The sequence below is a fragment of the Sus scrofa genome, chromosome 1 (assembly GCF_000003025.6).
Source record: "Sus scrofa isolate TJ Tabasco breed Duroc chromosome 1, Sscrofa11.1, whole genome shotgun sequence".
NCBI classification, from domain to species: Eukaryota; Metazoa; Chordata; class Mammalia; order Artiodactyla; family Suidae; genus Sus; species Sus scrofa.
In genome coordinates, this window is record NC_010443.5 from 16,819,952 (window position 1) to 16,844,801 (window position 24,850).

General features: G+C 42.2%; 1 protein-coding gene and 1 long non-coding RNA gene across 5 annotated transcripts in view; one reads left to right on the plus strand and one right to left on the minus strand.

Annotated features, from left to right (window-relative positions):
• On the plus strand, positions 1–23,049 carry LOC102159681. 2 transcript variants are annotated; one of them, XR_001305887.2, is made up of 4 exons: positions 1–972; positions 17,966–18,135; positions 19,429–19,564; positions 19,831–23,049. It is a non-coding gene; the product is annotated as an uncharacterized LOC102159681 (long non-coding RNA). The 2 variants fall into 2 exon arrangements; XR_001305889.2 differs by lacking the exon at positions 19,429–19,564.
• UST (uronyl 2-sulfotransferase) overlaps positions 20,471–24,850 on the minus strand; it is a 297,667-nt gene continuing 293,287 nt past the window's right edge. For 2 of the 3 annotated variants that reach the window (XM_021086988.1, XM_021086998.1), the window contains 2 exons: positions 23,236–23,515; positions 20,525–21,693 (listed from right to left, as the gene is read on the minus strand). In XM_021086988.1, the coding sequence (XP_020942647.1) occupies positions 21,594–21,693; positions 23,236–23,515 (380 nt within the window). In that variant the 3' untranslated portion in view covers positions 20,525–21,593. Of the gene's footprint in view, positions 23,516–24,850 lie in introns of all 3 variants that reach the window. The other variant, XM_021086995.1, reaches the window with a different exon arrangement.

The following is a 24,850-nucleotide window of genomic DNA, read 5'->3' on the forward strand; positions in this document are numbered from 1 at the left end:
AAAAAAGGAACAAATAGTTCACTCATTCATTCATCCCGTCATTCACTCATTCATTCCAAATCCTGTGTTAGCTGATGCAGACCCAGCAGTGAACAAGACCAGCAGGTCTCTGCCCTCGCAGAGGGTGCGGTCTAGAGGGTAAGACAATGCTTAGCTGGCCACTCACAATGGAGAGTGGTGAGTGCTAGGGAGGAACACGTTTTCCAGGGTCACGCTGGGTTTCCAAAAGGTTTCGCCTAAGCTGAAGGCTGAGCCCTGGCACTGGAGATCAAGCCCTTCAATTCCCAGTTGTCTCCACTGGATTTTCTCAGTTGTTTGGTCTAGTTGCTTTCTGTGCAGTACAGAATCTATTTTTTTTTTTTTTTTTTTTTTTTTTGCTCATTAAGGTAAACTCTAAATTCTGCTTCATGTGGGCTGAAAGGGAATCGAATAATAAGAGAGTGTGAGTTTAACTTTGAGAAACTTAAAGGAATTTTATAATTGACAAGTGGACCTGGACATTTTTAAGGAAAATGACTGCGATGAACACCTAGCCCAGGGCAAGTCAGAGAATGGATTTGAATGAAGAGTCATTGAATGGAAGTGTGCAATGAATTAAACTGCAGCTAAAAATGTAATTGGAACAGGCCTGTAGGCGGAGCTCTCAAACCCGACCAGGCGTCTTTAATTACGCTGAATTGGAACAACTGCACACCTACACCTGCAGCAGGAAGAAAAGTTCTCTCCGCCCCATGACAGCCCAGCCAATCAGAGACTAACAGTCCAACCAATGAGAAGCCTCCATACTTTGGATTCTCAGCTTCCTCCATTGGACTCTTTGGTTATTTCAGCTCCTCCAAACGCCTCCTGCTCTTTACTCTATAAAAGTTAAAAGTTCGGTCTCCTTGTCCTATGTTTTGCCAGGGCTCTGCAGTAGTTCTTGTATCCGGTGTGCAACTCTTCCGGCTCATCTCGCAAGTACCACTTTTGCAGGTAAAATAACTGGCTCTTAAACTTTTGAGGTTGACAAGCATTTTAAGCAGCAGCCATGATGACACAAAGCCGGTGACGAGCTGGGTCTACCTGAGAATGTACCATCAGTCGCCGTTCGGCTTCGTTTACACTGGACCTGGTCTCCATTGAGCTAACACAGACTGGCAGACCCGCAGCAAGTTTAAATGTGTGTGTGGTTCTTGTTGAGAGTGAAAGGGTATCCCAGGGAAATACCACAATGGAGTTGGCAAACAAAGATTAAAAGTGTGTGCCTAGGAACGAAGAACATGCTTTCTGCCAGGCTGAGAGGAGAGAATGGCGCTGCACTAAGTGAAAGGGAAAGCTTCCTGCTATCAAGTAGTTAAGCCAGAGCAAATCAAGGAGGGTTAAATCCACTGAAGTTGTTTATAGTTTACCGCGAAGGGGAGACGTGAGCAATAGTTGACTTTAATTTATATGGATGAACTTAATAATTGCCTAAAAACTCCGCTTTGCGTTTTGAATTATCTGAAGCATCTTGCCCTGAACTTACTGCTCTAAGTTCTGCCAGCCCCTGGGAGGCCTAGTAATTCAGGCAACTTTAGGCTAAAATGGTTCAGCGGGTTCTATACATGTGTCTCTAATTCACCAGCAGCCCCTCTCCCCCAAACACAGATTTCTCAGATCCTATGTTCTCTCTTGTAATCTCATCTCCATAGCACACTGCTCGCCTCCCTGCACCTGCCAGCCTCCTTCAGCTGTTAACCCTCACAGTTTAGAAAAACAAGCTGTTGTAACATTCACACGCCTTAGTCATTCTGTGAGGATAAGGGAGCTTTGCCGAGGGGAGAGCTTGGAAACCAGCTCCACTCACCCACAAGCTAAGAGTCTGGCTTGAGCATTTGTGATTCCAATTCATTCATTCACAAGTTACTGTGTGCCATGTCATGAACTTATATGTCACTTGAGACTAGTTGCAGGTGAAATATTAAATATGTAGCAGCTCCAAGTCTATAGGAATATATGTGGAAGTGCTATGAAAACTTGAATGCAATAGCTCTTAACCTTTTTGTGGGTCTCAGACCACTTTGAGAATCTGGTGATATTTGGACCCCTACCCAGGAGAAATATTCTTATGAGATTTTTGCATATAAAATTAAGAAGTTCTTGAATCTTCTGATGTGCTATAAATCCCTGATCTAAAGAGATTTATAACTATAAATGTTATTAATGAAGAGCAGTCTTTTTACATTTAAGAGAACTGTACATTTGACATGATCTCAGTGATGTTCCATGTGTAGGAAAGAATACATGGATATAGAATAGACTAGAAATATATGCACTAAAACGTGTTTGGGTGACGAGATATGATTAATTTTAACTTTCTTCTCTGAATTTTGTTATCCTTTCCCCATTTAAAAATGTTTCCACTAGTTTATTTTCACAAAGTGGCTGGTTCTTGTGACGAATAGAGAAATGCCCCACAGAGCTTTCAAAAACAAATTTAAAAAGACGCTGCAGTGGACAGGCCTTTGTGGTTGGTGGCTGCTTCATTCATAATATTTACCAGTCTCTGGGATCATGTGATCTATACCACCAGACTATTCCTCCTGGCTTTCTGATTGGCTCAAGGGTGAGGGGGCTTGGCTCAGATAAACCAATCAATGTTTTTCCCCCAAGATTTTCTGAACTCTATTAAAAAGCCAGTTTCCCTGTGGTGGCAGAAGCTGTGAGGGAGGTCTGGGAGCTCTGAAGGGCAAGGGGGACACATTTCTTGCTGACCTGAAAATGAGAGAGAGAGCCAGAGAAACACCAGATATTTCCTGGTTCCAGATGCCCTGGAGCCCAACTGCCTCCCAGTCCTTCTTGCATTTTGGTTTTTCAGTTCTTCCTTTGACCTTTTACAACACATTTCCTTTTTGTCTGAACTGGTTCAAGTTGGGTTTCTGGCACCTGAAACCAACAAGTCCACACAGTTAACAAAAGTATATTTATAAGTTTTCGAGAATAAAATTTGACCCAAGCTGTGAAAGAAACGAAATCAACATTTCTTTCCTTAGCAAGGCTAAGGATCCAGCCTTGCTGTGAGCTGTGGTGTAGGTCACAGACTCTGCTCAGATCCTGAGTTGACACATAAAGTAGCTGGGTTGGCGTGTCTGGCTCTGTGCAGCACAGAGAGGTTTAAAGAGCAAAGACAAACTGGGAAGATTGGTTCAGATCCTTAGATTATTCTGTTCATTTAGGAGGCAGAACGTGTCTTCTCGGCTCTATGTAGAAACACACAATAACGGGATTGTTCAAACCCTGATTTTAACCATAAAAATTACAAGTCTCTTCTCTCATTTATGAATGTGATGCTTGGTATAACAAATTTACAAGTGAATGAAAGATAAATGTATTTTCTAGCTCAATGAGCTAGAAAATATTCCCTGAATTAATTTGGCAACCTGAAGATATCTGAGCTCTGCTAAAGAGAAAATCTCAGCAAGTTGGTGGAGATACAAAATAAGGACAATCACCTTCCGTGTGGGTTTGTGCTCTCCATAACCAATTCCATTTCAACGAACCTTTAACTGCGATGAAAGAAGTTCAAAATACTGGGACATGGCTTAATTATTCTAGGAATACTTGACATAGTGAAGTTTTAGAACAACTTCCTCCCTCCCTCCCTTCCTTTTTTTTTTTTTTTTTTTTTTTTGTTTACCTTTTTAGGGCCGCACCCGTGGCACATGCAAGTTCCCAGGCTAGGGGCTGCATCGGAGTTGCAGCTGCTAGCCTACGCCACAGGCACAGCAACACCAGATCAGAGCCTCTCTGCAACCTACACCGAAGCCCACGGCAATGCCTGATCCTTAACCCATGGAGCAAGGCCAGGGATCAAACCCTCATCTTCGTGTTTACTAGTCGGGTTCGTTACCCCTGAGCCACAGCAGGAACTCCACTGGAACTACTTTCTTAATTAAAATGTAACTCATCCAGGAGTTCCTGTTGTGGCTCATCTGGTTATGAACCTGACTAGGAACCATGAGGTTGCAGGTTTGATCCCTGGCCTCGCTCAGTAGGCTAAGGATCCAGCCTTGCTGTGAGCTGTGGTGTAGGTCACAGACTCTGCTCAGATCCTGAGTTGCCATGGCTATGGCATAGGCCGGCAGCTGCAGGTCTGATTTGACCCCTAGTCTGGGAACGTCCATATGCTGCATGTGTAGTGCTAAAAAGGAAAGAAAAGTAACATCCAAGCAAAAAGCTCCAACTTCAAATTCAGTTCTATCCATATCCCTCCTGGAAGTGCGGAAGCTCTATTTTCTCTTGGGAAAGGGGTGTTTCTGTTGAGTTTAGCAATGGCCCGCCCGGGACGCAGGCCACGGTGGAGACACTTCCACCTGTGGAGGCTGGTTAGCCTGACACAGCCAGTGGGAAGGAGTCTTGAGTCTCCATCTAGACTGAGTAGAAGATATTGAGACCAACTTCAGTTTTTCTTTTTTAGTCAGCACGCTATCACCAACATACTCTAATTCAAGTAAAAGCTCTCTTTACATTTCTCTGGAGGTTGAGAGAGATTGTCATGACAGTATTTTTAGATGGCTAATGAGTCATTTACCTGATAGCTTTAGATGATTCCAGATTTTGGATTTGATGCTACAGCTATGAAATCGGCACTTTCAGCAGGGCTCCCAAACTGCTTAGAAGCTCCGTGTTTACTTTATTGTGGGTTTTGGTATGAATTACTAAATTACTTTTCAGAAATGTGCCACTTCATTCCTCTCATCAGAGTGAGACTGTCTCACCATACTTTCTGCTCACCCCAGACATGAGCTGACTTTTCTGGCTTATGTTTTCATGTTTTGTCACTAAAGCATCAACAGTGGTGTCTCATTGCTTCAATTCAAATTTCTTTGATTATTTATGAAGATAAACATTTCTCATGTTTTTAGCTTTTTGTAAAGCCTAGTTCTGACAAGAAACATGTCCTTTGCACCTGTTTTACTCCTTTTATTGATTTAGGTAAGTTCTTTATGTAGCAATTTCAATCTTTTTTTCTGCCATTTCTGCTGCAAATATTCTCCCCCATTTGTTGATTACTTTTTAACTGTGATCTTTTTTTTCTTAAAGTCAGAGATTCTAATATTTTTTTCTCTGTGATTTCTCCTGCTGGGCTTATATATATATATATTTTTTAATTTTATTTTCCCACTGTACAGCAAGGGGGTCAGGTTATCCTTACATGTATACATTACAATTACAGTTTTCCCCCACCATTTCTTCTGTTGCAACATGAGTATCTAGACATAGTTCTCAATGCTATTCAGCGGGATCTCCTTGTAAATCTATTCTAGGTTGTGACTGATAAGCCCAAGCTCCCGATCCCTCCCACTCCCTCCCCCTCCCATCAGGCAACCACAAGTCTCTTCTCCAAGTCCATGATTTTCTTTTCTGAGGAGATGTTCATTTGTGCTGGATATTAGATTCCAGTTATAAGTGATATCATATGGTATTTGTCTTTGTCTTTCTGGCTCATTTCACTCAGTATGAGATTCTCTAGTTGCATCCATGTTGCTGCAAATGGCATGATGTCATCCTTTTTTATGGCTGAGTAGTATTCCATTGTGTATATATACCACTTCTTCCGAATCCAATCCTCTGTCGATGGACATTTGGATTGTTTCCATGTCCTGGCTATTGTGAATAGTGCTGCAATGAACATGCGGGTGCATGTGTCTCTTTTAAGTAGAGCTTTGTCCGGATAGATGCCCAAGAGTGGGATTGCAGGGTCATATGGAAGTTCTATGTATAGATTTCTAAGGTATCTCCAAACTGTTCTCCATAGTGGCTGTACCAGTTTACATTCCCACCAACAGTGCAGGAGGGTTCCCTTTTCTCCACAGCCCCTCCAGCCCTTGTTCTTTGTGGATTTATTAATGATGGCCATTCTGACTGGTGTGAGGTGGTATCTCATGGTAGTTTTGATTTGCATTTCTCTTATAATCAGCGATGTTGAGCATTTTTTCATGTGTTTCTTGGCCATCTGTATATCTTCTTTGGAGAAATGTCTATTCAGGTCTTTTGCCCATTTTTCCATTGATTGATTGGTTTTTTTGCTGTTGAGTTGTATAAGTTGCTTATATATTCTAGAGATTAAGCCCTTGTCAGTTGCATCATTTAAAACTATTTTCTCCCATTCTGTAAGTTGTCTTTTTGTTTTCTTTTGGGTTTCCTTTGCTGTGCAAAAGCTTTTCAGTTTGATGAGGTCCCATGGGTTTATTTTTGCTCTAATTTCTATTGCTTTGGGAGACTGACCTGAGAAAATATTCATGATGTTGATGTCAGAGAGTGTTTTGCCTATGTTGTCTTCTAGGAGTTGATGGTGTCCTGTCGTATATTTAAGTCTTTCAGCCATTTGGAGTTTATTTTTGTGCATGGTGTGAGGGTGTGTTCTAGTTTCATTGCTTTGCATGCAGCTGTCCAGGTTTCCCAGCAATGCTTGCTGAATAGACTTTCCTTTTCCCATTTTATGTTCTTGCCTCCCTTGTCAAAGATTAATTGACCATAGGTGTCAGGGTTTATTTCCGGATTCTCTATTCTGTTCCATTGGTCTGTCTGTCTGTTTTGATACCAGTACCACACTGTTTTGATGACTGTGGCTTTGTAGTATTTCTTGGAGTCTGGGAGAGTTATGCCTCCTGCTTGGTTTTTGTTTCTCAGGATTGCTTTGGCGATTCTGGGTCTTTTGTGGTTCCATATAAATGTTTGGATTGTTTGTTCTAGTTCTGTGAAAAATGTCATGGGTAATTTGATAGGGATTGCATTGAATCTGTAGATTGCTTTGGGTAGTATGGCCATTTTCACAATATTGATTTTCCCAATCCAGGAACATGGAATATCTTTCCATTTCTTTACATCTTCTTTGATTTCTTTGATTAAGGTTTTATAGTTCTCGGCATATAGGTCCTTTACCTCTTTGGTCAGGTGTATTCCGAGGTATTTGATTTTGTGAGGTACAATTTTAAAAGGTATCGTATTTTTGTATTCCTTTTCTAATGTTTCATTGCTGGTATACAGAAATGCCACTGACTTCTGAATGTTAATCTTATATCCTGCTACTTTGCTGAATTTATTAATCAGATCAAGGAGTTTTGGGGTTGAGTCCTTAGGGTTTTCTAGGTATAGAATCATGTCATCTGCATACAGTGACAGTTTGATCTCTTCTCTTCCTATATGGATGCCTTTGATTTCTTTTGTTTGTCTAATTGCTGTGGCTAAGACTTCCAAAACGATGTTGAAGAGCAGTGGTGAGAGTGGGCATCCCTGTCTTGTTCCAGATTTGAGTGAGAAGGCTTTCAGTTTTTCCCCATTTAGGATTATATTTGCTGTGGGTTTATCATAAATGGCTTTGATTATATTCAGGAATGTTCCCTCTATACCAACTTTGGCGAGGGTCTTGATCATGAATGGATGTTGAACTTTGTCAAATGCTTTTTCTGCATCTATTGAGATGATCATATGATTTTTGACTTTTTTTTTGTTAATGTGGTGTATGATGTTGATTGATTTGCGTATGTTGAACCATCCTTGTGAACCTGGGATGAACCCAACCTGGTCATGGTGTATAATTTTTTTGATATGTTGTTGGATTCGGTTGGCTAAGATTTTGTTGAGAATTTTTGCATCTATATTCATCAATGATATTGGGCGATAGTTTTCTTTTTTGGTAGTATCTCTGCCTGGTTTTGGAATGAGGGTGATGGTGGCCTCATAGAATGTCTTTGGGAGTATTCCTTCTTCTTCAACCTTTTGAAAGAGTTTAAGGAGGATGGGCACCAATTCCTCTTTATATGTTTGATAGAATTCACCTGTGAAGCCATCTGGTCCTGGACTTTTATTTGTAGGGAGTGATTTTATGACCTCTTCAATTTCATTTCTAGTGATTGGTCTGTTCAGTTAGTTTGTTTCTGCTTGATTCAGTTTTGGCAGGCTGTAAGATTCTAGAAAATTGTCCATTTCTTCCAGATTGTCAAACTTATTGCCATATAGTTGTTCATAGTATTCTCTTATGGTTTTTTGTATTTCTGCTGTATCCGTTGTGATTTCTCCTTTTTCATTTATAATTTTGGTGATTTGGGTTCTTTCTCTCCTCTCTTTAGTGAGTCTGGCCAGGGGTTTATCAATTTTGTTCACCTTTTCAAAGAACCAGCTCTTGGTTTTATTAATTTTCTCTATTGTTTTTTGAGTCTCTATTTTATTGATTTCTTCTTTGATCTTTATAATTTCCTTCCTTCTGCTGACTTTAGGACTTTTTTGTTCTTCTTTTTCTAATTCATTTAGGTGGAGGGTTAAGTTGTCAATTTGGGATCTTTCTTCTTTTTTGAGAAAGGCCTGTATTGCTATAAATTTCCCTCTGAGCACTGCTTTCGCAGCATCCCATAGATTTTGAGAGGTTGTGTCTTCATTATCATTTGTTTCAAGGTAGTTTTTAATTTCCTTCTTGATTTCCTCATTGACCCATTGGTTTTTTAGTAGCATGTTGTTTAGTCTCCATGGAGTAGGTTTTTTCTCTTTGCTTTTCCCATGGTTGATTTCTAATTTCATGGCATTGTGGTCAGAGAAGTTACTTGAGATAATTTCTATGCTCCTAAATTTATTGAGATTCGCTTTATGTCCCAATATGTGGTCGATTCTTGAGAATGTTCCATGAGCATTTGAGAAGAATGTGTATTCTGATTTTTTTGGATGTAGTGTCCTGAAGATATCAATGAAGTCTAACTTTTCTATTGTTTCCTTTAGGATCTCTGTTGCTTTATTGGTTTTCTGTCTAGAGGATCTGTCCATTGATGTGAGGGGGGTATTTAGGTCTCCTACTATGATTGTATTCTCATCAATATCTCCCTTTATGTCTGTTAATATTTGTTGTATGTATCTGGGTGCTCCTATGTTTGGGGCATATATGTTGATGATAGTAACATCCTCTCCTTGGATGGATCCCTTAATCATTAAATAGTGTCCTTCTTTGTCTTTATGTCTTTTGTTTTAAAGTCTATTTTGTCTGATATGAGCGTTGCAACTCCTGCTTTTCTGTCATGTCTATTGGCATGAAATACTTTTCCCCAGCCTTTCACTTTCAATCTATATGTATCTTTTGTCCTAAGGTGAGTTTCTTGTAGGCAGCATATTGAAGGTTTTTGCCTTTTTATCCACTCAGCCATTCTGTGTCTTTTGATTGGGGCATTCAGTCCATTGACATTTAAGGTGATAATTGATAGATGATTATTTATTGCCATTTGATCCTCGTGTTCCAGTTGATTCTATGGTTCTCCATTCTTTTTTTTTTTTTTTTTTTTTTTTTTTTTGGTTGGATGGTCTCCTGTTATTATCTGCTTGAGTGTATTTTTTTTTTCATTTTTTGCAAATGCAATATTTGGTTTTGGCTTGTGGTTGCCCTGTTTTTTAAGTATGCTAACCCCTTCCCATAATTGTGTGTTTTAGCCTGATGGTCCTGTAAGTTCAAACACTTCATTATTATATTAAAATTAAGAAGAGAGACATACATACAAACAAAAAGGATTATTTACCTCCTAACATCCCTTGCCCACATTTTATGCTTTTGATGACTCTTTTATTTTTTTCTTTTTAATTTTATTTTGTTTGAAGCATGTTCATGATTAAATCTGTATGCTGGCTTATTTGAGTGACTGCTCTCTGATTGCAGTTTCCTCAGTCCTAGTTCTTCCTCTTCTTCTTCTTCTTTTTTTTTTTTTTTCTTTTCTTTTTTCTTCCCTTTCCTTCCTTTCTTTTTGGTTTAGAGAAGCCCTTTCAGTATTTCCTTTAACCTGGGTTTTGTGTTGCTGTATTCTTTAAGTTTTTGTTTGTTGGGAAAAATTTTTATTTCCCCTTCTATTTTAAATGATATTCTTGCTGGATAAAGTATTCTAGGTTGCATATTTTTTCCTTTTAGCACTTTAAATATCTCTTGCCATTCCCTCCTGGCCTGTAGTGTTTCTGTAAAGAAATCAGCTGATATTCTTATGGGGGTTCCCTTGTAGGTAACATTCTGTTTTTCTCTTGCTGCCTTTAGGATCCTCTCTTTATCACTAACTTTTGCCATTTTTATTATGATGTGTCTTGGTGTGGGTCTGTTTGGGTTCAGTTTGTTTGGGGCCCTCTGTGCTTCTTGTATCTTGAATCCAGTATCCTTTAGGTTTGGGAAGTTTCCGGCGATAATTTCTTCAAATATATTTTCCATTCCCTTATCTTTTTCTACTCCTTCTGGAATTCCTATTATGCGTAGATTGGCCCGTTTTATATTATCCCATAGGTCTCTTATATTGCTTTCCAGTTTTTTGATTCGGTTTTCTGTCTGTTGACCAGATGGAGTGATTTCCATTATTCTATCTTCCATATCACTGATTCGTTCTTCTGCATTATTCATTCTGGTTTTTACTGCCCCTAGTTCAGTTTGCATCTCTGCAAATGAATGTTCTAGTTTTTCTTGGCTCCTCCTTATATTTTCTAGCTCCTTTCTGAGGGTATCTGCATTACTGTTCATATCTTCTCTTAATTCCTTCAGTATTTTCAGTATTTCTCTTTTGAATTCCAGGTCTGTCTGACTGCAGAGATCTGTTTCATTGTTGACTGTTTTAGGTGAGTTCTCCTGTTGGTTTGACTGGGGGTGGTTTCTCAGCTTCTTCATCTTGCTTGTTGTCTTCTTTCTCCTGAGGGAGTTGTACTCTTCGTTATCGGGTAGTGTTTGCCTTGTCACTGCCGTGGAATATTTCCTGAGGGCTGTCGTTGTTGGTCAATCTTTTTTGAGGCAGTGTGGCTTTTCTGGAGTGTTGATGGGGCTAACAGTGTTTCTTTGAAGCAAAGGAGGACTTCCTGAGGGCAGACAGGACTGGGAGGTCCACCCCACGATGGTAGCAGATTTCACTTGGTTCTCAGCACCCCCTGGGGTCTTGGGCGGGTAGCAGGGCCCTTGGAGACTCAAGAGGCTCCTCCCCAGGGCAGCCCGATTCAGAAAGACCGTCTGACGGAGTTCCCGTCATGGCGCAGTGGTTAACGAATCCGACTAGGAACCATGAGGTCGCGGGTTCGGTCCCTGCCCTTGCTCAGTGGGTTAACGATCCGGCGTTGCCGTGAGCTGTGGTGTAGGTTGCAGACGCGGCTCGGATCCTGCGTTGCTGTGGCTCTGGCGTAGGCCTGTGGCTACAGCTCCGATTAGACCCCTAGCCTGGGAACCTCCATATGCCGTGGGAGCGGCCCAAGAAATAGCAAAAAGAGAGACAAAAAAAAAAAAAAAAGAAAGAAAGACCGTCTAAGATCTTTTCCCAAGTCGGCCAGGCTTGTTGCAGCTTTTCTGGGCTGCAGGGGGTCCTGCCTGGAGCTGGCAGTCCTATGCAGCTGGTCCACTAGGTCTCAGCATTCCCTGGGGGCTTGGGCAGGTAGCAGGGCCATTGGAGACTCAAGAGGCTCCTCCCCAGTGCAGCCCGATTCAGAAAGACCGTCTGAGATCTTTTCCCGATTCGGCCAGGCTTGTTGCAGCTTTTCTGGGCTGCAGGGGGTCCTGCCTGGAGCTGGCAGTCCTATGCAGCTGGTCCACTAGGTCTCAGCACCCCTTGGGGTCTTGGGCGGGTTGGGCTTATATTTTTAAAGTCCCTTCCAAACCCCCAAAGCAGATTCCTCTGATTTGTGTTCACAATAGAACACAAATCCTGTCAGTGCCCTAGAGCATGGAGACGTATTTGGGGTAATAAGGTAAAATCATTTTAATTTGGAAGAGTATTTTTGATTCACACTATTTTAAAAAACAAAAGGAAAGAGAAAACAAGAAAAGGACATAACGGAAGGGCAGGTATCCGTAGTCCCTGAGATCCGAGAGTGTTTGCTGGGATCTGAGTCTCTGGATGGAAGAGGAAGCCAGCAGCGACTTGCCTCTGCCCTTGCAGTGCTCCCAGGTTTCAGGCTAGCACGCTGGCCAGAGTCAGGAAAAATAGCTAGAGGCCTGGATTTGCAAACAACAGCCCCAGTGCAAGTTACAGCTAAAACATGAATCTCTCCTACCTCACCTGACCATCACAGGGATTAAGTGCCTGGAAATCCAGGGATGAAACAAAGGGGAGTGTATTTTGGAAAGGGGAGGTAAGTGTGGGGAGGCTGGAATCCTGATTCCCGACATCTTTGGCTTTTGCCCCCGCCTTCCTCTTCCTCATTCTTACATCTGCCCCCAAGGCTTGGCCACTAATATACAAGGAATGGGAAGTGGGACATTTTTAAAGATTTCCATTCAATGAAGTTTTGTCTTAATCCAGTCACACTGCAGTTTTCCTCTTTATTTCCCTGAAACTAAAATCTGCACTAAAAGTGATGGGTAGAGTGTGGTAAAGATCAAACCAGTAAAATACAGGTTCTATTTCAGTAGGCTCCCCCTACGAAAGGCTTGTGTCTAGAATAAGAGCTTCAAAAAATGCATCAAATGAGGAGCAGCTGTTTCTATTATGTTTAATCAAACTCTTAAGCCAAGAGTTCAAATGTTGCACTCCCATGGACTCCCAGGGGAACCCTGAAACTGCGATGTAGTAAGCATATCTAATGAATGGGGGAAAAATTATTTCCTACACACTGGCTCTGGAGGCATAATTTAGGCAAAAGAGCAATAGGCAAGGAATCAGTTCTAGAATCTCTGTGACCTCATATAAATCAATTTGCCTCTTTGAGTTTCAGTTTCCTAACTCATATAGCTGCCTACAAACAGGGTTGCTATAACATATATGAAAGCATTTTTAAACATGATATAGAATTGTGCAAATGTGAGCACAGTATGCTCAACTGAAATAAAAGTTTACCACCGACTCCTAAACTAGCCAATCACATCAACGACCCTTTTTATTTTTAATTTACGAATTCTAAAATATTAATTAAAAACTTTTAATTTTAGCATGTGTATATTTCAATGCCAAGTAATATACATAAAACTCTCTTTGGGGAAGACTATCAAGACTGGATATTGAGAGTTCCCATTGTGGCACAGCGGAAACAAATCCAACCAGTATCCATGAGGACTCGGGTTCGATCCCTGGCCTCGAGCTCGGTAGGTTAAGGATCTGGCATTGCCATGAGCTGTGTAGTTTGCAGACTCAGCTCGGATCTGGCGTTGCTGTGGTTGTGCCATAGGCCATCAGCTGTAGCTCCAATTCGATCCCTAGCCTGGGAACCTCCATATGCCATGGGTGCAGCCCTTAAAAACAAAGAAAAAAAAAAAAAGAAAGATCGGGGTTTAGCTGGTCAATAATAAATAACATGTATCATCAGAGAAAATTTTTACCTTTTAATCTTTTCAATGGAAGGGAGACTAGACACACAGGTTAATGATTTCAGCATGAGAGGGTAGCACAGGTCCTATTTTCCTTTGGATATATCTTTGGCTAGTTTGTTCGAAACTGGTGCCCCTGAAGATGAGATCAAAGATTTGCTTTTAGGTCAGTTAGCTTAGTTATGTTCTCCGCCAGATTGGTCTGATGCAGACTAAGATGGACAGGTTTCTAATCCATGGTCCTTTCTGGAAAAATTAAACCGGTCCCCTTATTGATGATAAATCAGTGCTCTGGTGTCTATACATGCTTACCTAGAAGCTAAGTAATGATTAGTGTCAAAGAAAGGAACTGCAGGACCTGGAAAGAAAAGACTGGTTTTAAGGGGAAAAAAATCAGAATGAAAAAACCCATGTGTATTTTGGGTAGAGTAAATTAGAACTGGACTTCCTAATCTTTTCTCACATCACGGCACGTCTAGAAAGTGGTCAGGTGTGTCTAGCCCTCTGGTGTTGACTGGAGGGAATTTGGGACCCAGTTCCAGCTGCATGTGGCCACACAGAGGGCTGAGAGGATGAATGTAACATCCATCGGGAACCCTACCTCTGAGGATAATGAAATAGAGGAAGAGGTGAGCAAGCATGTTGACTTCAACACATCCGCACATCTCAAACTGGCCGATACCCACTAAGTCAGCGTTTTCACCCCATCATCTCATTTCTATGACGTACATCTTCAATTGGGCTGGAAATACTTGAGTTAATGCTTTATTTTTCCTTAGCTCCTTTGGTGCATTCAACTCAGCAAATATTTACTAAGCACTTTTGTGCAGGGCACTGTTTTCCATTGATTGAAATCAGTCATGGAACCAACTTAAAGTTTTGGCTTCTGCTCTTCTTCTGCAGCCTCATGGCCCACATCCCAGTCCATCCCCCGGCACACACACAAGCATGATGATTAACAGAGTTTGGCCCTGCATTAATTCTTCCTTTGTGTAGTCAGAGGCAGAATTCCATTCAGATGGCCCCCATTTCCTGCATGCCATCCATTGGCCGAATCCCCAGAGAGGCCAGAGGCAGGGCGCCCAGGTGACACGATTCCCAGGGATCAGCATCTCAGGAGATAAAGAGTCTGAGAAGAAGGGCAGTGAATAGAGGGGGAGGGGGGCAAAGGGAGAATAGTCAGCTCGCTGCTAATTGATTTACTAATAGAAAAATGATTTCCTCATGTTACTCTCCTCTTCCGAAATGCCCAAGGGAGCTTAGAGTAAAATACAAATTTCTCCCCAAATCCTTGGCAGTTGGTCTCAGTCCTCTCTTGCCTTTTGGATATGCATCCTGGCCCCGCTGCTTACTGTGCTACCGTGAGCTCATCATTTAACTTCATGGGACCTTTATTTCTTATTATACAAACAGGGTACAACATCCTTCTTGCAGATCTGCTGAAAACACGGGGTCTCACCTCCTCCACATTTAGCCCCTCTGTCTGCCAGTAGGTTTTTATATGTTAAAAGAATTTGAACTGAGAGTTGTGTCAGTCTTCTAGTTGGGCTGCCTGGATGACAGGGCAATACTGCATTTCTGACTTCCTCCATCCTTGTCTGTTTCATTCCTTTCTACTTACCTGCATAGCCGCAGTGGTGGGATTGCTTGGGGGTTATCGCAATCCTCAAGTCATGATGTGAGTCACCTCTTGCTCATTGAATCAGAATTTCAATCATGTTGTAATTATACAACACTCTTAGGAAAGCTTATCTGATAAAGACTGATTTTTAGAATACTATGGTAATTTCCAAAAAAAGGCAACGAAACTAAAGCAGGTTACACATCCTGGGAGAGATAATAACTTTGGATTAACCAACGTGTCTATGTTGTGTTTTAAATGTCTTAACCATGCCTTGCTTGTGGCCAATACTACTCTAAAGCATCAAAGGAAAATAAGCAGGTATGGGAGAAAAATTTGGTTTGGAAAGACATTGGGATTTCTTGAGTAAATTGTTATGGATACAGCTCCCCCTAGTGTACTGAACAACACAGGTACCCCTGTGTGCAAAGGCTGAACTCAAGTTCAAGGGCTGATATTCTTATCGCCAAATACCTACCTTATCTAAACAACCTGAGATCTCCCCTTCGCCATTGTTTTCCGTCCTACTGCATAACCAACCACAGACCAGGGAAGAAATGGGGCAAAGTTGTTTACCTAATTTGATTTGAGCATCGGCCACCATGGAAGTACTAAATTGATTCGAATTGCCCAAATCATATTAAAAAGCACAACATATATCCAGCACAAATGAACATCTCCTCAGAAAAGAAAATCATGGACTTGGAGAAGAGACTTGTGGCTGCCTGATGGGAGGGGGCGGGAGTGGGAGGGATCGGGAGCTTGGGCTTATCAGACACAACTTAGAATAGATTTACAAGGAGATCCTGCTGAGTAGCATTGAGAACTTTGTCTAGACACTCATGTTGCAACAGAACAAAGGGTGGGGAAAAAATGTAATTGTAATGTATACATGTAAGGATAACTTGATCCCCTTGCTGTACAGTGGGAAAAGAAAAAAAAAAAAAGAAAAAAAAAAAGCACAACAGAATTTACTTTAAAAAAATGTTCTCATGAAGAAAGGGAAGGAAATTAGGAAGAATAAGCAAGATTAAAAGATAATTCCTTGTGAATTATTTTCCTAAAAATATCATTTGCATTTTTCATCTTCTCTTTGTCAAAATGTTAGTCATTTGCAAATATATTTTCCTCAATCAGGATACATGGGCCATTGGAAAACCAAAAAATGGACCATAGCAGAGGGAAAGCAAATCCAATGTGGGGAAATGACTTACATTAAAACAATGCTCCTCAAAGCACAATCTCCAGAACCACAGGCTCTTAGTGGATCTTAGTAAGTTTAATGGCAAAAATTTTGAGAAATGTAGGGTTTGACAAAATAAACTGATTTTTCTTTTTTTTTTTCTTTTTAGAACCACACCCATGGCTTACGGAAGTTCCCAGGCTAGGGGTCAAATTGAAGCTGTAGCTGCCAGCCACAGCAACGCCTGATCCTTAACTCACTGAGTGGGGCCAAGGATTGAACCTGCATCCTCATGGATCCCAGTCAGGTTCGTTAGCCACTGAGCCATGAAGGGAGCTCCTTGACTGATTTTTTAAATTGCGTTATTCCTCTAGGCCCTTAGCATGCTCTTAAAATCCCACTGTACTGTGTGACACTAGTCTTTGAATTTCAGCATTTCCCAAATTAACACGATGGTTTTTTTTGTTTTGTTTTGTTTTTCCCCCAATGCTTAACCCACATATCTGCTTTGTGAATTATCCTCTGGGAATATGCACTGGATTAGAATTTCATTAACTTTCAATTAAAGACAGAGAACAAATAGGAGAGTGTGCCAAAGGAGGAAAAAAAGGGGTAAATTTGATACAAACAGCAAAAAGGGTAGCTGTGAGGAAGTTCGTGGTTAGTGTCATAACCCTCCTTCGCATGTGACCCATTAGTAACGCAACATATTAAAGTCTCAGCCCGTGATGGTCCTGTGGTGGGTCAGAAGGATTGGCCAGGCTGAACCCATCACCAGCCCAGAAGGTCATTGTCAGATTTCTCCCAAAACATCGTAGCAATGATGCCACTTGAGAATGAGAAACAAGACTCCAAAAAGTAAACTACCCCATCCTCTCAAGTTTTCAACTTTTGTTGAGACTTTTCCATGTACACAACCTACACTACGTCATAAGGATGGCTAAGTGCCTTATCATTAGCAGGATCATAGGTGCTTTCAAGGAGTCAGAGGAAGCCTATATCCAGTAGAAGCTGTGAGTTGAAGTCAAACCCTCTCAGCTATGTAAACTCCCAAAGAGAGTATTGAGAAAAATGGAAACCCACTGTGTAGCTTGTCCTGGATTAAGAGCACAGGATCAGAACTCTGATTCACGTCCTATAGAACGAGCCTCTCCTATCGGCTCTGTCCACATTTCCAAAAAGCTGCCCTCCCTCAACTCCCTGGTATACTGGGCAGCACCTGAAGATGGGAGGGGTTGGGGGCCGCAGTGGACCTGGACCTACATGTAATGCTATTCTCTTTTGCAGGGGACCCAGCGTTTAGTAGAGAAAATCTTGGTCAGCCCCAGCAGGACTGTGGCTGAGTCTCTTAGCTCATGGGGGTGGAGGGTGGGATGAGTTTCATCCCAGAAGCAGCTCTCGGTTGTCAAGGGATGTCCTATTTTCTTCCTAATGCTTTCCAGCTGGGTTGACTTCAGGCGTGGGGAGGTCAAGTGATTTACTCAAACGCCCAGTGAAAGAGACCAGCTGGGACTTGAACTCCGGGACTGCTGGTGCAAGGCCCTGCCCTTAGTCGGCCAATGCTCTGCTTCCCGGTTTTCGCTTTTTCTCTGAATTGCACCAAGCAGCCAGTGTGCTGAATGTGGCGCAGCCCGCCCTCCCGGCTGTCCTTGCTCAGGACTGGAATAAGAGGCATGTTACAGGTCAGGTCTGAATGTTCTGGCAGTGCAGCGGAAAGCAGATCGCTCCATGCCTGCTCAAAGCATACAGTGTCTGGCGAGAGCCGGAGTGAAGATAGCTACACCCACACGCCAAGATTCCAAAAGGAAAAACTTAGCTCACATTTTTCCTTTGCATAGTGATTTTTCTTCCCTTCCTTTTTGCCCTCTTTTTAAAATTTTCTGTCTTTCTTTCTTTCTTTTTTTTTTTAAAGGGAATCCCCATGTTTACAAGTTGAAATCCAAAATGCACAAATGGTCAGCTCACAATTCTTTGACCCGTGAACATCTGTGGGCCTGGGTGTTCCCTGGGAATCGGCAGTGCCGGAGCTGTGAGCCAAGCCTGCCCTAGGCAGAAAGGAATTCTCAAGAAGTGCAACAGTCGGTGAGTGGGGAAGCCGGCTAGTGATCAGGGCCTGGTTATCCTCTAGCCTGGTTTTCCAGGGGCATGTCTGCACTCAACTTCAACTCGTTTTATGAACTGCATTTGACTTTATTTTTTGAGATGGGTCCATCGGAAATGCTTCACAGGACATAGGACATGAATCTTCATTTTGCCTTTAAGAAAAATAAAACTATAATCTGAGATGGGCAAATGTGGTTCAAGTCTGTTTACCCAGAAACAAGAAGCTCTCTGTGTCTGTTTTCTAGAAAAATCTAGAATGTTTTTGAACACCTGTCTCTGAGGACTGATGTGCTCTGAAAGTCAATAGGGTCTCCCTCTGCAGAAGAGGGTCCGGCAGCCCCAGCTCCTAGGAAAGTCTCATGGGGCACCTCTGGGTGCTGCCTTCAGATGGCAGGTGACCCTGGGTGTGGCTAAATGTGCCTCCTCCTTTCCGTTCCGGATGGACTCTGGCTCTAGCTTCATTTTATAGTTTTAATTTGGTAGTTTCTCAAAAGTTAAGCAAACCCTCAATGGAAAAAGTTGGCCTGTGATGTATTTGCGCCTCCCATCTGGACCTTGGTTGCCTCCTCTGTAAGAGGAGGGAATGGCCCAGATGACTGCTGAGCCCACTGCAGCCCGAGGAGTCTGGGGTTTTAGGTTTGCTTCTCTGCTACCTGGAGTTTAGTTTATGTGCTCTAACTTTTCTGCTGTCACCTGGCTCTCATGGGCTGAACTGGGTCCCCACGAAATTCATGTGTCGATGCCCCGCGGCACCTTGGAATATGATTGTGTCTGGAGACAGGGTCTTCTCAGAGTGATCAAATTAAAATGAGGTCTTTAGGGTGGGCCCAGTACAACTGGAGTCCTGATAAATGGAGGAAATTTGGACATAGACGTGGACGCACACGGAGGGAAGGCCACATGCAAGCCAAGGAGAGAGGTCTCAGAAGAAACAACCCCACTGACCCCTTGATCTCAGACTTCCAGCCTCCAGAACTGTGAGAAAATAAATCTATATTGTTTAAGCCACTCTGTCTGCAGAGCTCTGTTACAACAGCTCAAGCAAAGTAATATACTGGCTTGTATCACAGTGACTTTTCCGAGCTATGAAAGAAGTTCCAGGTGGTTTGTTTGTTTGTTTGTTTTTCAACAAACTCTTAATACTGGTGTGCGTCTGCATCAGACTTTTCTTTTGCAGGATATTCAGAATACTTAAAAAATTATGTATTTCTTTGTCATCAGATGGAAGTAAATCATTTTAGTAAAATAAATCCCCTTTGTTTTGACTTGAAGGGAGTTTCATGATTCTGACCCACAGAACTGTTTTCCTGCCTGAATGGCCATGGAGCATCACTCTGCCTTTTGAGAAACACTGCCATTATCTACAAAATTCATTTAAGCCCAAATGGCTCATTGGATAGGCCTGCAGGTAACAGCACACTTATACCGAACTTCTGACCACCCAAGCAGCACCAGAGGGGGCAGAGTCCTGGTTCTGTTTAGTTCTTTTGTCTTGAAAGTTCACTCAGAGTCAAACATCCCGTGACTGGGTTACAGACTAAGTGAGAAAGAAAGGGAACCACGTAGCGCTTTGCTGACTCTCAGATTCCTACCTGAAGTAAAGCATGTTATTACCCAAGTGCTTTTTTCTTTCGTTTAGAATCAAGATTCTGGTTCTTTTCTTTTACAAAATAGGCATGTGGAGTTGGCCTCTGTCCAGTCCAGTATCTGAAAGCATGGAAATGCCCTTCCTTCGGCCCCTGTAAATTCCGATTGAGGCAACAGCAAAACCTCTCAGGGAGAACATTTCTGGATCAGAACCTGCTCCCTTGGGAGGTTAGCATCACCCAGCTTTGGAGGGTCTGCATGTCTGAGAAAGAGATCAAGGTGCAGACTTTGGATCTTGGAACATTCCACCAAGTGACGTGGAAAGGCACAGCCTTGTTCTCCCACGGGACCGCAAACAGGGCGTGTAGAGACTCGCTGTCATAGCTGAGGATTCTGATGACGCGTCCTGACACCTAACGGACCAGAGCATATAGTAATGAGGCCAGCAGCTGTTTAGTGCCATCTAATTACAAGAGCAAGAGTTTCTAGGAGGAGTTCCCTGGTGGGCTACCTGTTAAGGATCCTGAGTTGTCCCACCGATAAGGCACAGGTTTGATCCCTGGCCTGGGAACTTCTGCATGCTGTGGGTATGGCCAAAAGAAATGTAGATTTCTTTTTCTTTCTTTTTTTTTTTTTTAAATACGAGTTTCTAGATTTTTAAAAATACATCTTTCCCCAAATCACATCTTAAGGAAGAAGCTTGGCCCCTTAAGAAGGCTAAGGGGGCTGTGAGGAACTGCAGGCACTTTTATTTGCAGCTATCGACAGAATGGAAAAAATGTCCACTTATTTATATTCATTTATTTACATGGGTAATGAATAAGTTAAGGAACACTTCATCTCAAACACAGATTGCTTTTATTTTAGCTAAGCTAATGTTTCAGTTCCATATATATTTTTGAATTGCCATCAATGTCAAACACCATTTTTTTCTTTCCTCTTAAAAAAAAATGATTTACAAGCACTTTTACGGCACTCAGGGAAAGTAGGCTGAAGGTTCATAATAATAATTTTCCTTTTAAAAAACATCCATCAGACCAAAATAAAATCATTTTAATTAACTCCTTCCTGAGTAACTAAAACCTTGGAATGTGCTGAAAGGTTATAATAAATAAGGCAGTCAAAGATCAACCAGCTTAAAATGTATTTTTTAAATTAAACTATGTAAAATGTACAATATATTTCATGAAGTACAAACTGTGTTGGGCTCAGGGCCAAAGACATGTTGTCACGTGTGCCAAAGAAACTGATGAAGTGCCTTGACTTTTAGGACCTGGAGGCTGTTGGTTGGGACAAAATTACATGAAGGTCCTGTAAGGCGGTCCATCAGCAGCTCTCGATGTGATGTTACAGCGACCACTGCTGACAAGAAATGCCTCTGAACACACAAGGAGAAGTGCTTCTGTGACCCTGCACTAAGAGGATGCCTCTTTCAATGACCGATCATCCTGATGTTCAGACGACAGCAGAGAACACTTAGCCAGCCTTAGTTTCAGACACTGCGATTGCACAGTGCGTCGATCAACCATCATTCTTTCCATGCGATTTCAAAGAAATGACTCACCATAGGTCCCAAGCAGCAGCTCGTGCTCTTATTCTGAATATGATAGCTGCTCTCGGGTGGATTTTTACAGTAAGCCTACCGGTAGGGCCCTGCTCTCTCTCAACAGGACAAAGGATATTTCCTCTTCTAAGAACATTCCCCTTCATCACTTCCCGGCCCCAGTTCTCTGAGGCAGAAAGGAGGCCCACAAGTGGTCAACTGCTGGACTCTGTGCCTTTGTGGTCCCAGCCTTCGCTGGCCTCCCGCGGGGTGGAGCCTTCTCAATACAGCTCATGATAAAGTAGCTTTAGTGCACACTTGACAGGTTCCAAATGACTTGCTTTATATCTTGGCTACCGTCCAATTTTAGGGAACGAAGAAAAAATTCTAGAGAGACTTGTTGGTTTCTGAAAAGTAGAAAATGTGTAGCTTGTGTAAAGTCAGCGTCTTATTTACTATTAAGTATTCCCAACTCACACTGGCTAGGGCTCCTGAAGGGTTGGCTCTAGGGGAAAAAACATGAAGGAGACAAAATTCGTCCCAAGTATCCTGCCTGTCACCACCACCTGCAGCCCTGCCTCTCAGCTGGCTATACATTATCCACCCAAGAGTATGTGGTATTGGGGGGGCAGGGGCATGGCCATAGATGAAAACATTCCAGAAGCCAAAGAAAGAGGTTTCTAAGGGCTGAAGCAAAGCCTCATGGATAGGTGGCAGGTGATGGGAGTGGGATGGGGAGGAGATATTTTGGAGCAATGGAACTGCCCAACTTCTACTCAGATCATTGCAGGAGAGGGTGGGGGTGGGGGTGCAGACACCGACTCATAAAGATGGCCAAACAGTTTCTTACCCAGAAGCTCTTGTTTCTCTTACTGATGCCCTAGCAGGGTTCTCAGGAGGGAGCTGATTCCCTGCCATTTGACTGCTGCCTGCACAGAGCTCAGTATCCCTTTCTACCAAAAACGGGTACCTCTTAAGGGACTAGAAGGTAAAAGATACCAGCTACTTTGGGAGCCAGCTGGCCAGAGGTGTGCCTGATGGATCATGCATGGTCTTGGTCAAGCCTAGAACTTATGCCACAGGAGTCAAATGTCAGGGCTAAACTGCTTCCTAGGTTTCCAGTTAAAGCGATGCTGGTAAGAGATGTTTTCTCTTGGGTGCAAAGGACACAGCCATGCCATTTTCCTAGGCCACTCAACCTCCAGAGTTGGTCTGTCCTGCCTATGTGCCTCCTTACACAGCCAGCAAGTTCTTTGCCCGGTTCTGCTATTTTGAAATCTGTCAGAATGGTCTCAAGGGAGCTTGCCTTGCACTTTGACCTTGAGAGGTACTCAGGGCTTGGGGTGTGACAAGCCGCCTTGCTCTATGAGACGGTAAGTGCCCTGCTCTTGGTGAAAGTGTCCCCTGAGAGGAACCAGAGGCAGACCTCTGTCCCCATGGGCAGAATCCACTTCTCCAGGGACATTCTCCATTTCGATGTCCTTGTCTGCCTTGCCTTCTCCTCTTAGATCCTTCTAGAATAGATTCTCTGGTCTCTGAAGTGGTTTGGGGTTTCTACTGAAAAATACAAGCATGGGTGTTTCTTACCACCGAGGTAATATTTTTTACAAGTCTTTTTACCAATGATTAGTTACTGGGCTCTAGGCTCTATTTCTCCTCCTCTCATGATGCTAGGGGAAGAAAAGTGATTTGATGACGTGATGCCTTGTGAGGCAGCCATCTAGTGTACCTGGGAAGGACCAAGAAGCCAGAAAGACACAGAATAAAATTAAACAAATAAAACCCGCAAAACCGGGCATCTCCCAATGACCCCAACATGTGGGAATGTTTTGTTCTTCTTAATGCAGCCGAGCATTAATTTAGTCCCTTGAAGGATTTTTCTTCCCCAAACAAAACCTTTCTGGAAAAGGGAGATTAAGCCACTGGAGGCAACACAGTGCCGGCATCACCTCTTATAAATATCTTCAAGCCACTTCTCGTCGTCCTGTTCCTCATCGTCGATCGGCTCCTCGGTTTCCAGTGGCGATGGAATAAAGAACTGGGGTCTCAGCGGGGGGTGGCTGGCACGAGACTTGAGTCCGAACTTGCGCTTCAGCAGGTGGAACTGCTCCTTGACGTAGTGGTAGAACTCGTACTCGTATCTCATCCGCTGGTAGAGAATCTGCACGGCCTCAGGAGAGGGGACAGTCTTCTTCACGGTCACAGTCATGTTCCCAAGCTTCCTATGCTCTGGAAAAGAAGCGGGGTTGCACGTGAGCCACTGTCTGCGATGCTGCAGCTTAGACGGGATGATGGCGAGGTCCTGTGTTACCTGCGTAAGACCGGCAGGTTTGACCCTCAAGCAGTGGAAGGGAAAAATGGCTTCTCAACTACATTTGGAAAGATTTCACCATTTTCCAGGTGTGAATATCCACACCAGTCGACTAAACCTAAACTAGCTAACATCGCTTTCTTGGGATGTGAACTATGCAATGTGACCACAACTCAATGACCAACCAACCCTTTTAGGTTATACATTCTTTTGAGGGGCAAAATATACCTGCCTTTCATCTTTCATTTCCTGTTACTTTCAGGAAGAAGCACAGAAAAAAAAAAAAAAAAAAAAAGAAGCTGTCTCACCACTTCCTAATCATCTTGGGTTTTTATTTTCAAATACTGACATCTATTATTGAATGTTTGATACCACCACCACTGCATTTCACTCTTTCAGTGAGGCATTTGCCAAGAAAGGTAAAGGAAGGATGCGTTAGATTCCCTAAATACAATTTCAACTGCTGTAAATTTTGGATGGTTATTTTTTATTGTGGCAAAATATAGTACTAGAATTTAATTTTATATGAATACTTAACAACAATGATATCTATTCATTATAAAAATATATTTATATGACAAAATTTGAACCATTTTGAAGTGTCTATTTTGGTGGCATTAACTGCATTCATAATGTTGGGCAATTCTCAGCGCTATTCCCCAAATTCTTTCATTACTCCAAACAGAACCTCTGTACTCATTCAACATTAATTCCCATAAACCCCTCCTCTTTCCATCTTTCCCCAGGTAAATTCTAATCTACTTTCTGTCTATGAATTTGCCTATTCTAGGTACTTCATATAAAAGGCTTTACACAATATTTGCCCTTTTGTGTCTGGCTTTATTCACTTAAATAATGTTTTCAAGGTTCTTCTACTTTGTTGCATGTGTCACTACTTCATTAATTTTTATGGCTGAATAATCTTCCATTGCATGGATGTACCATAATTTATCATTTATCCATTGATGGACACTTGGCATTTCTTCTCCCTTTTGGCTACTGTGAAGGATGCTGCTATGAACATTTGTGTAAAAGTCTTTGTTTGCATCTATGTTTTTAATTCTTTTGGGTATTCCACCTATGAGTGGAATTGCTGGTTCACATGGTAATTTCTTGTGTTATCAGTAATTTTGGTGTTATAGTTAAGAAACCATTGCCACACTCACGATCATAAGGGTTTTCCATGTTCTTTTATCATGTAATTCTTAATGAAAACTTTTGTCACCAAATTTGAATAGGTATAGTATTTATTC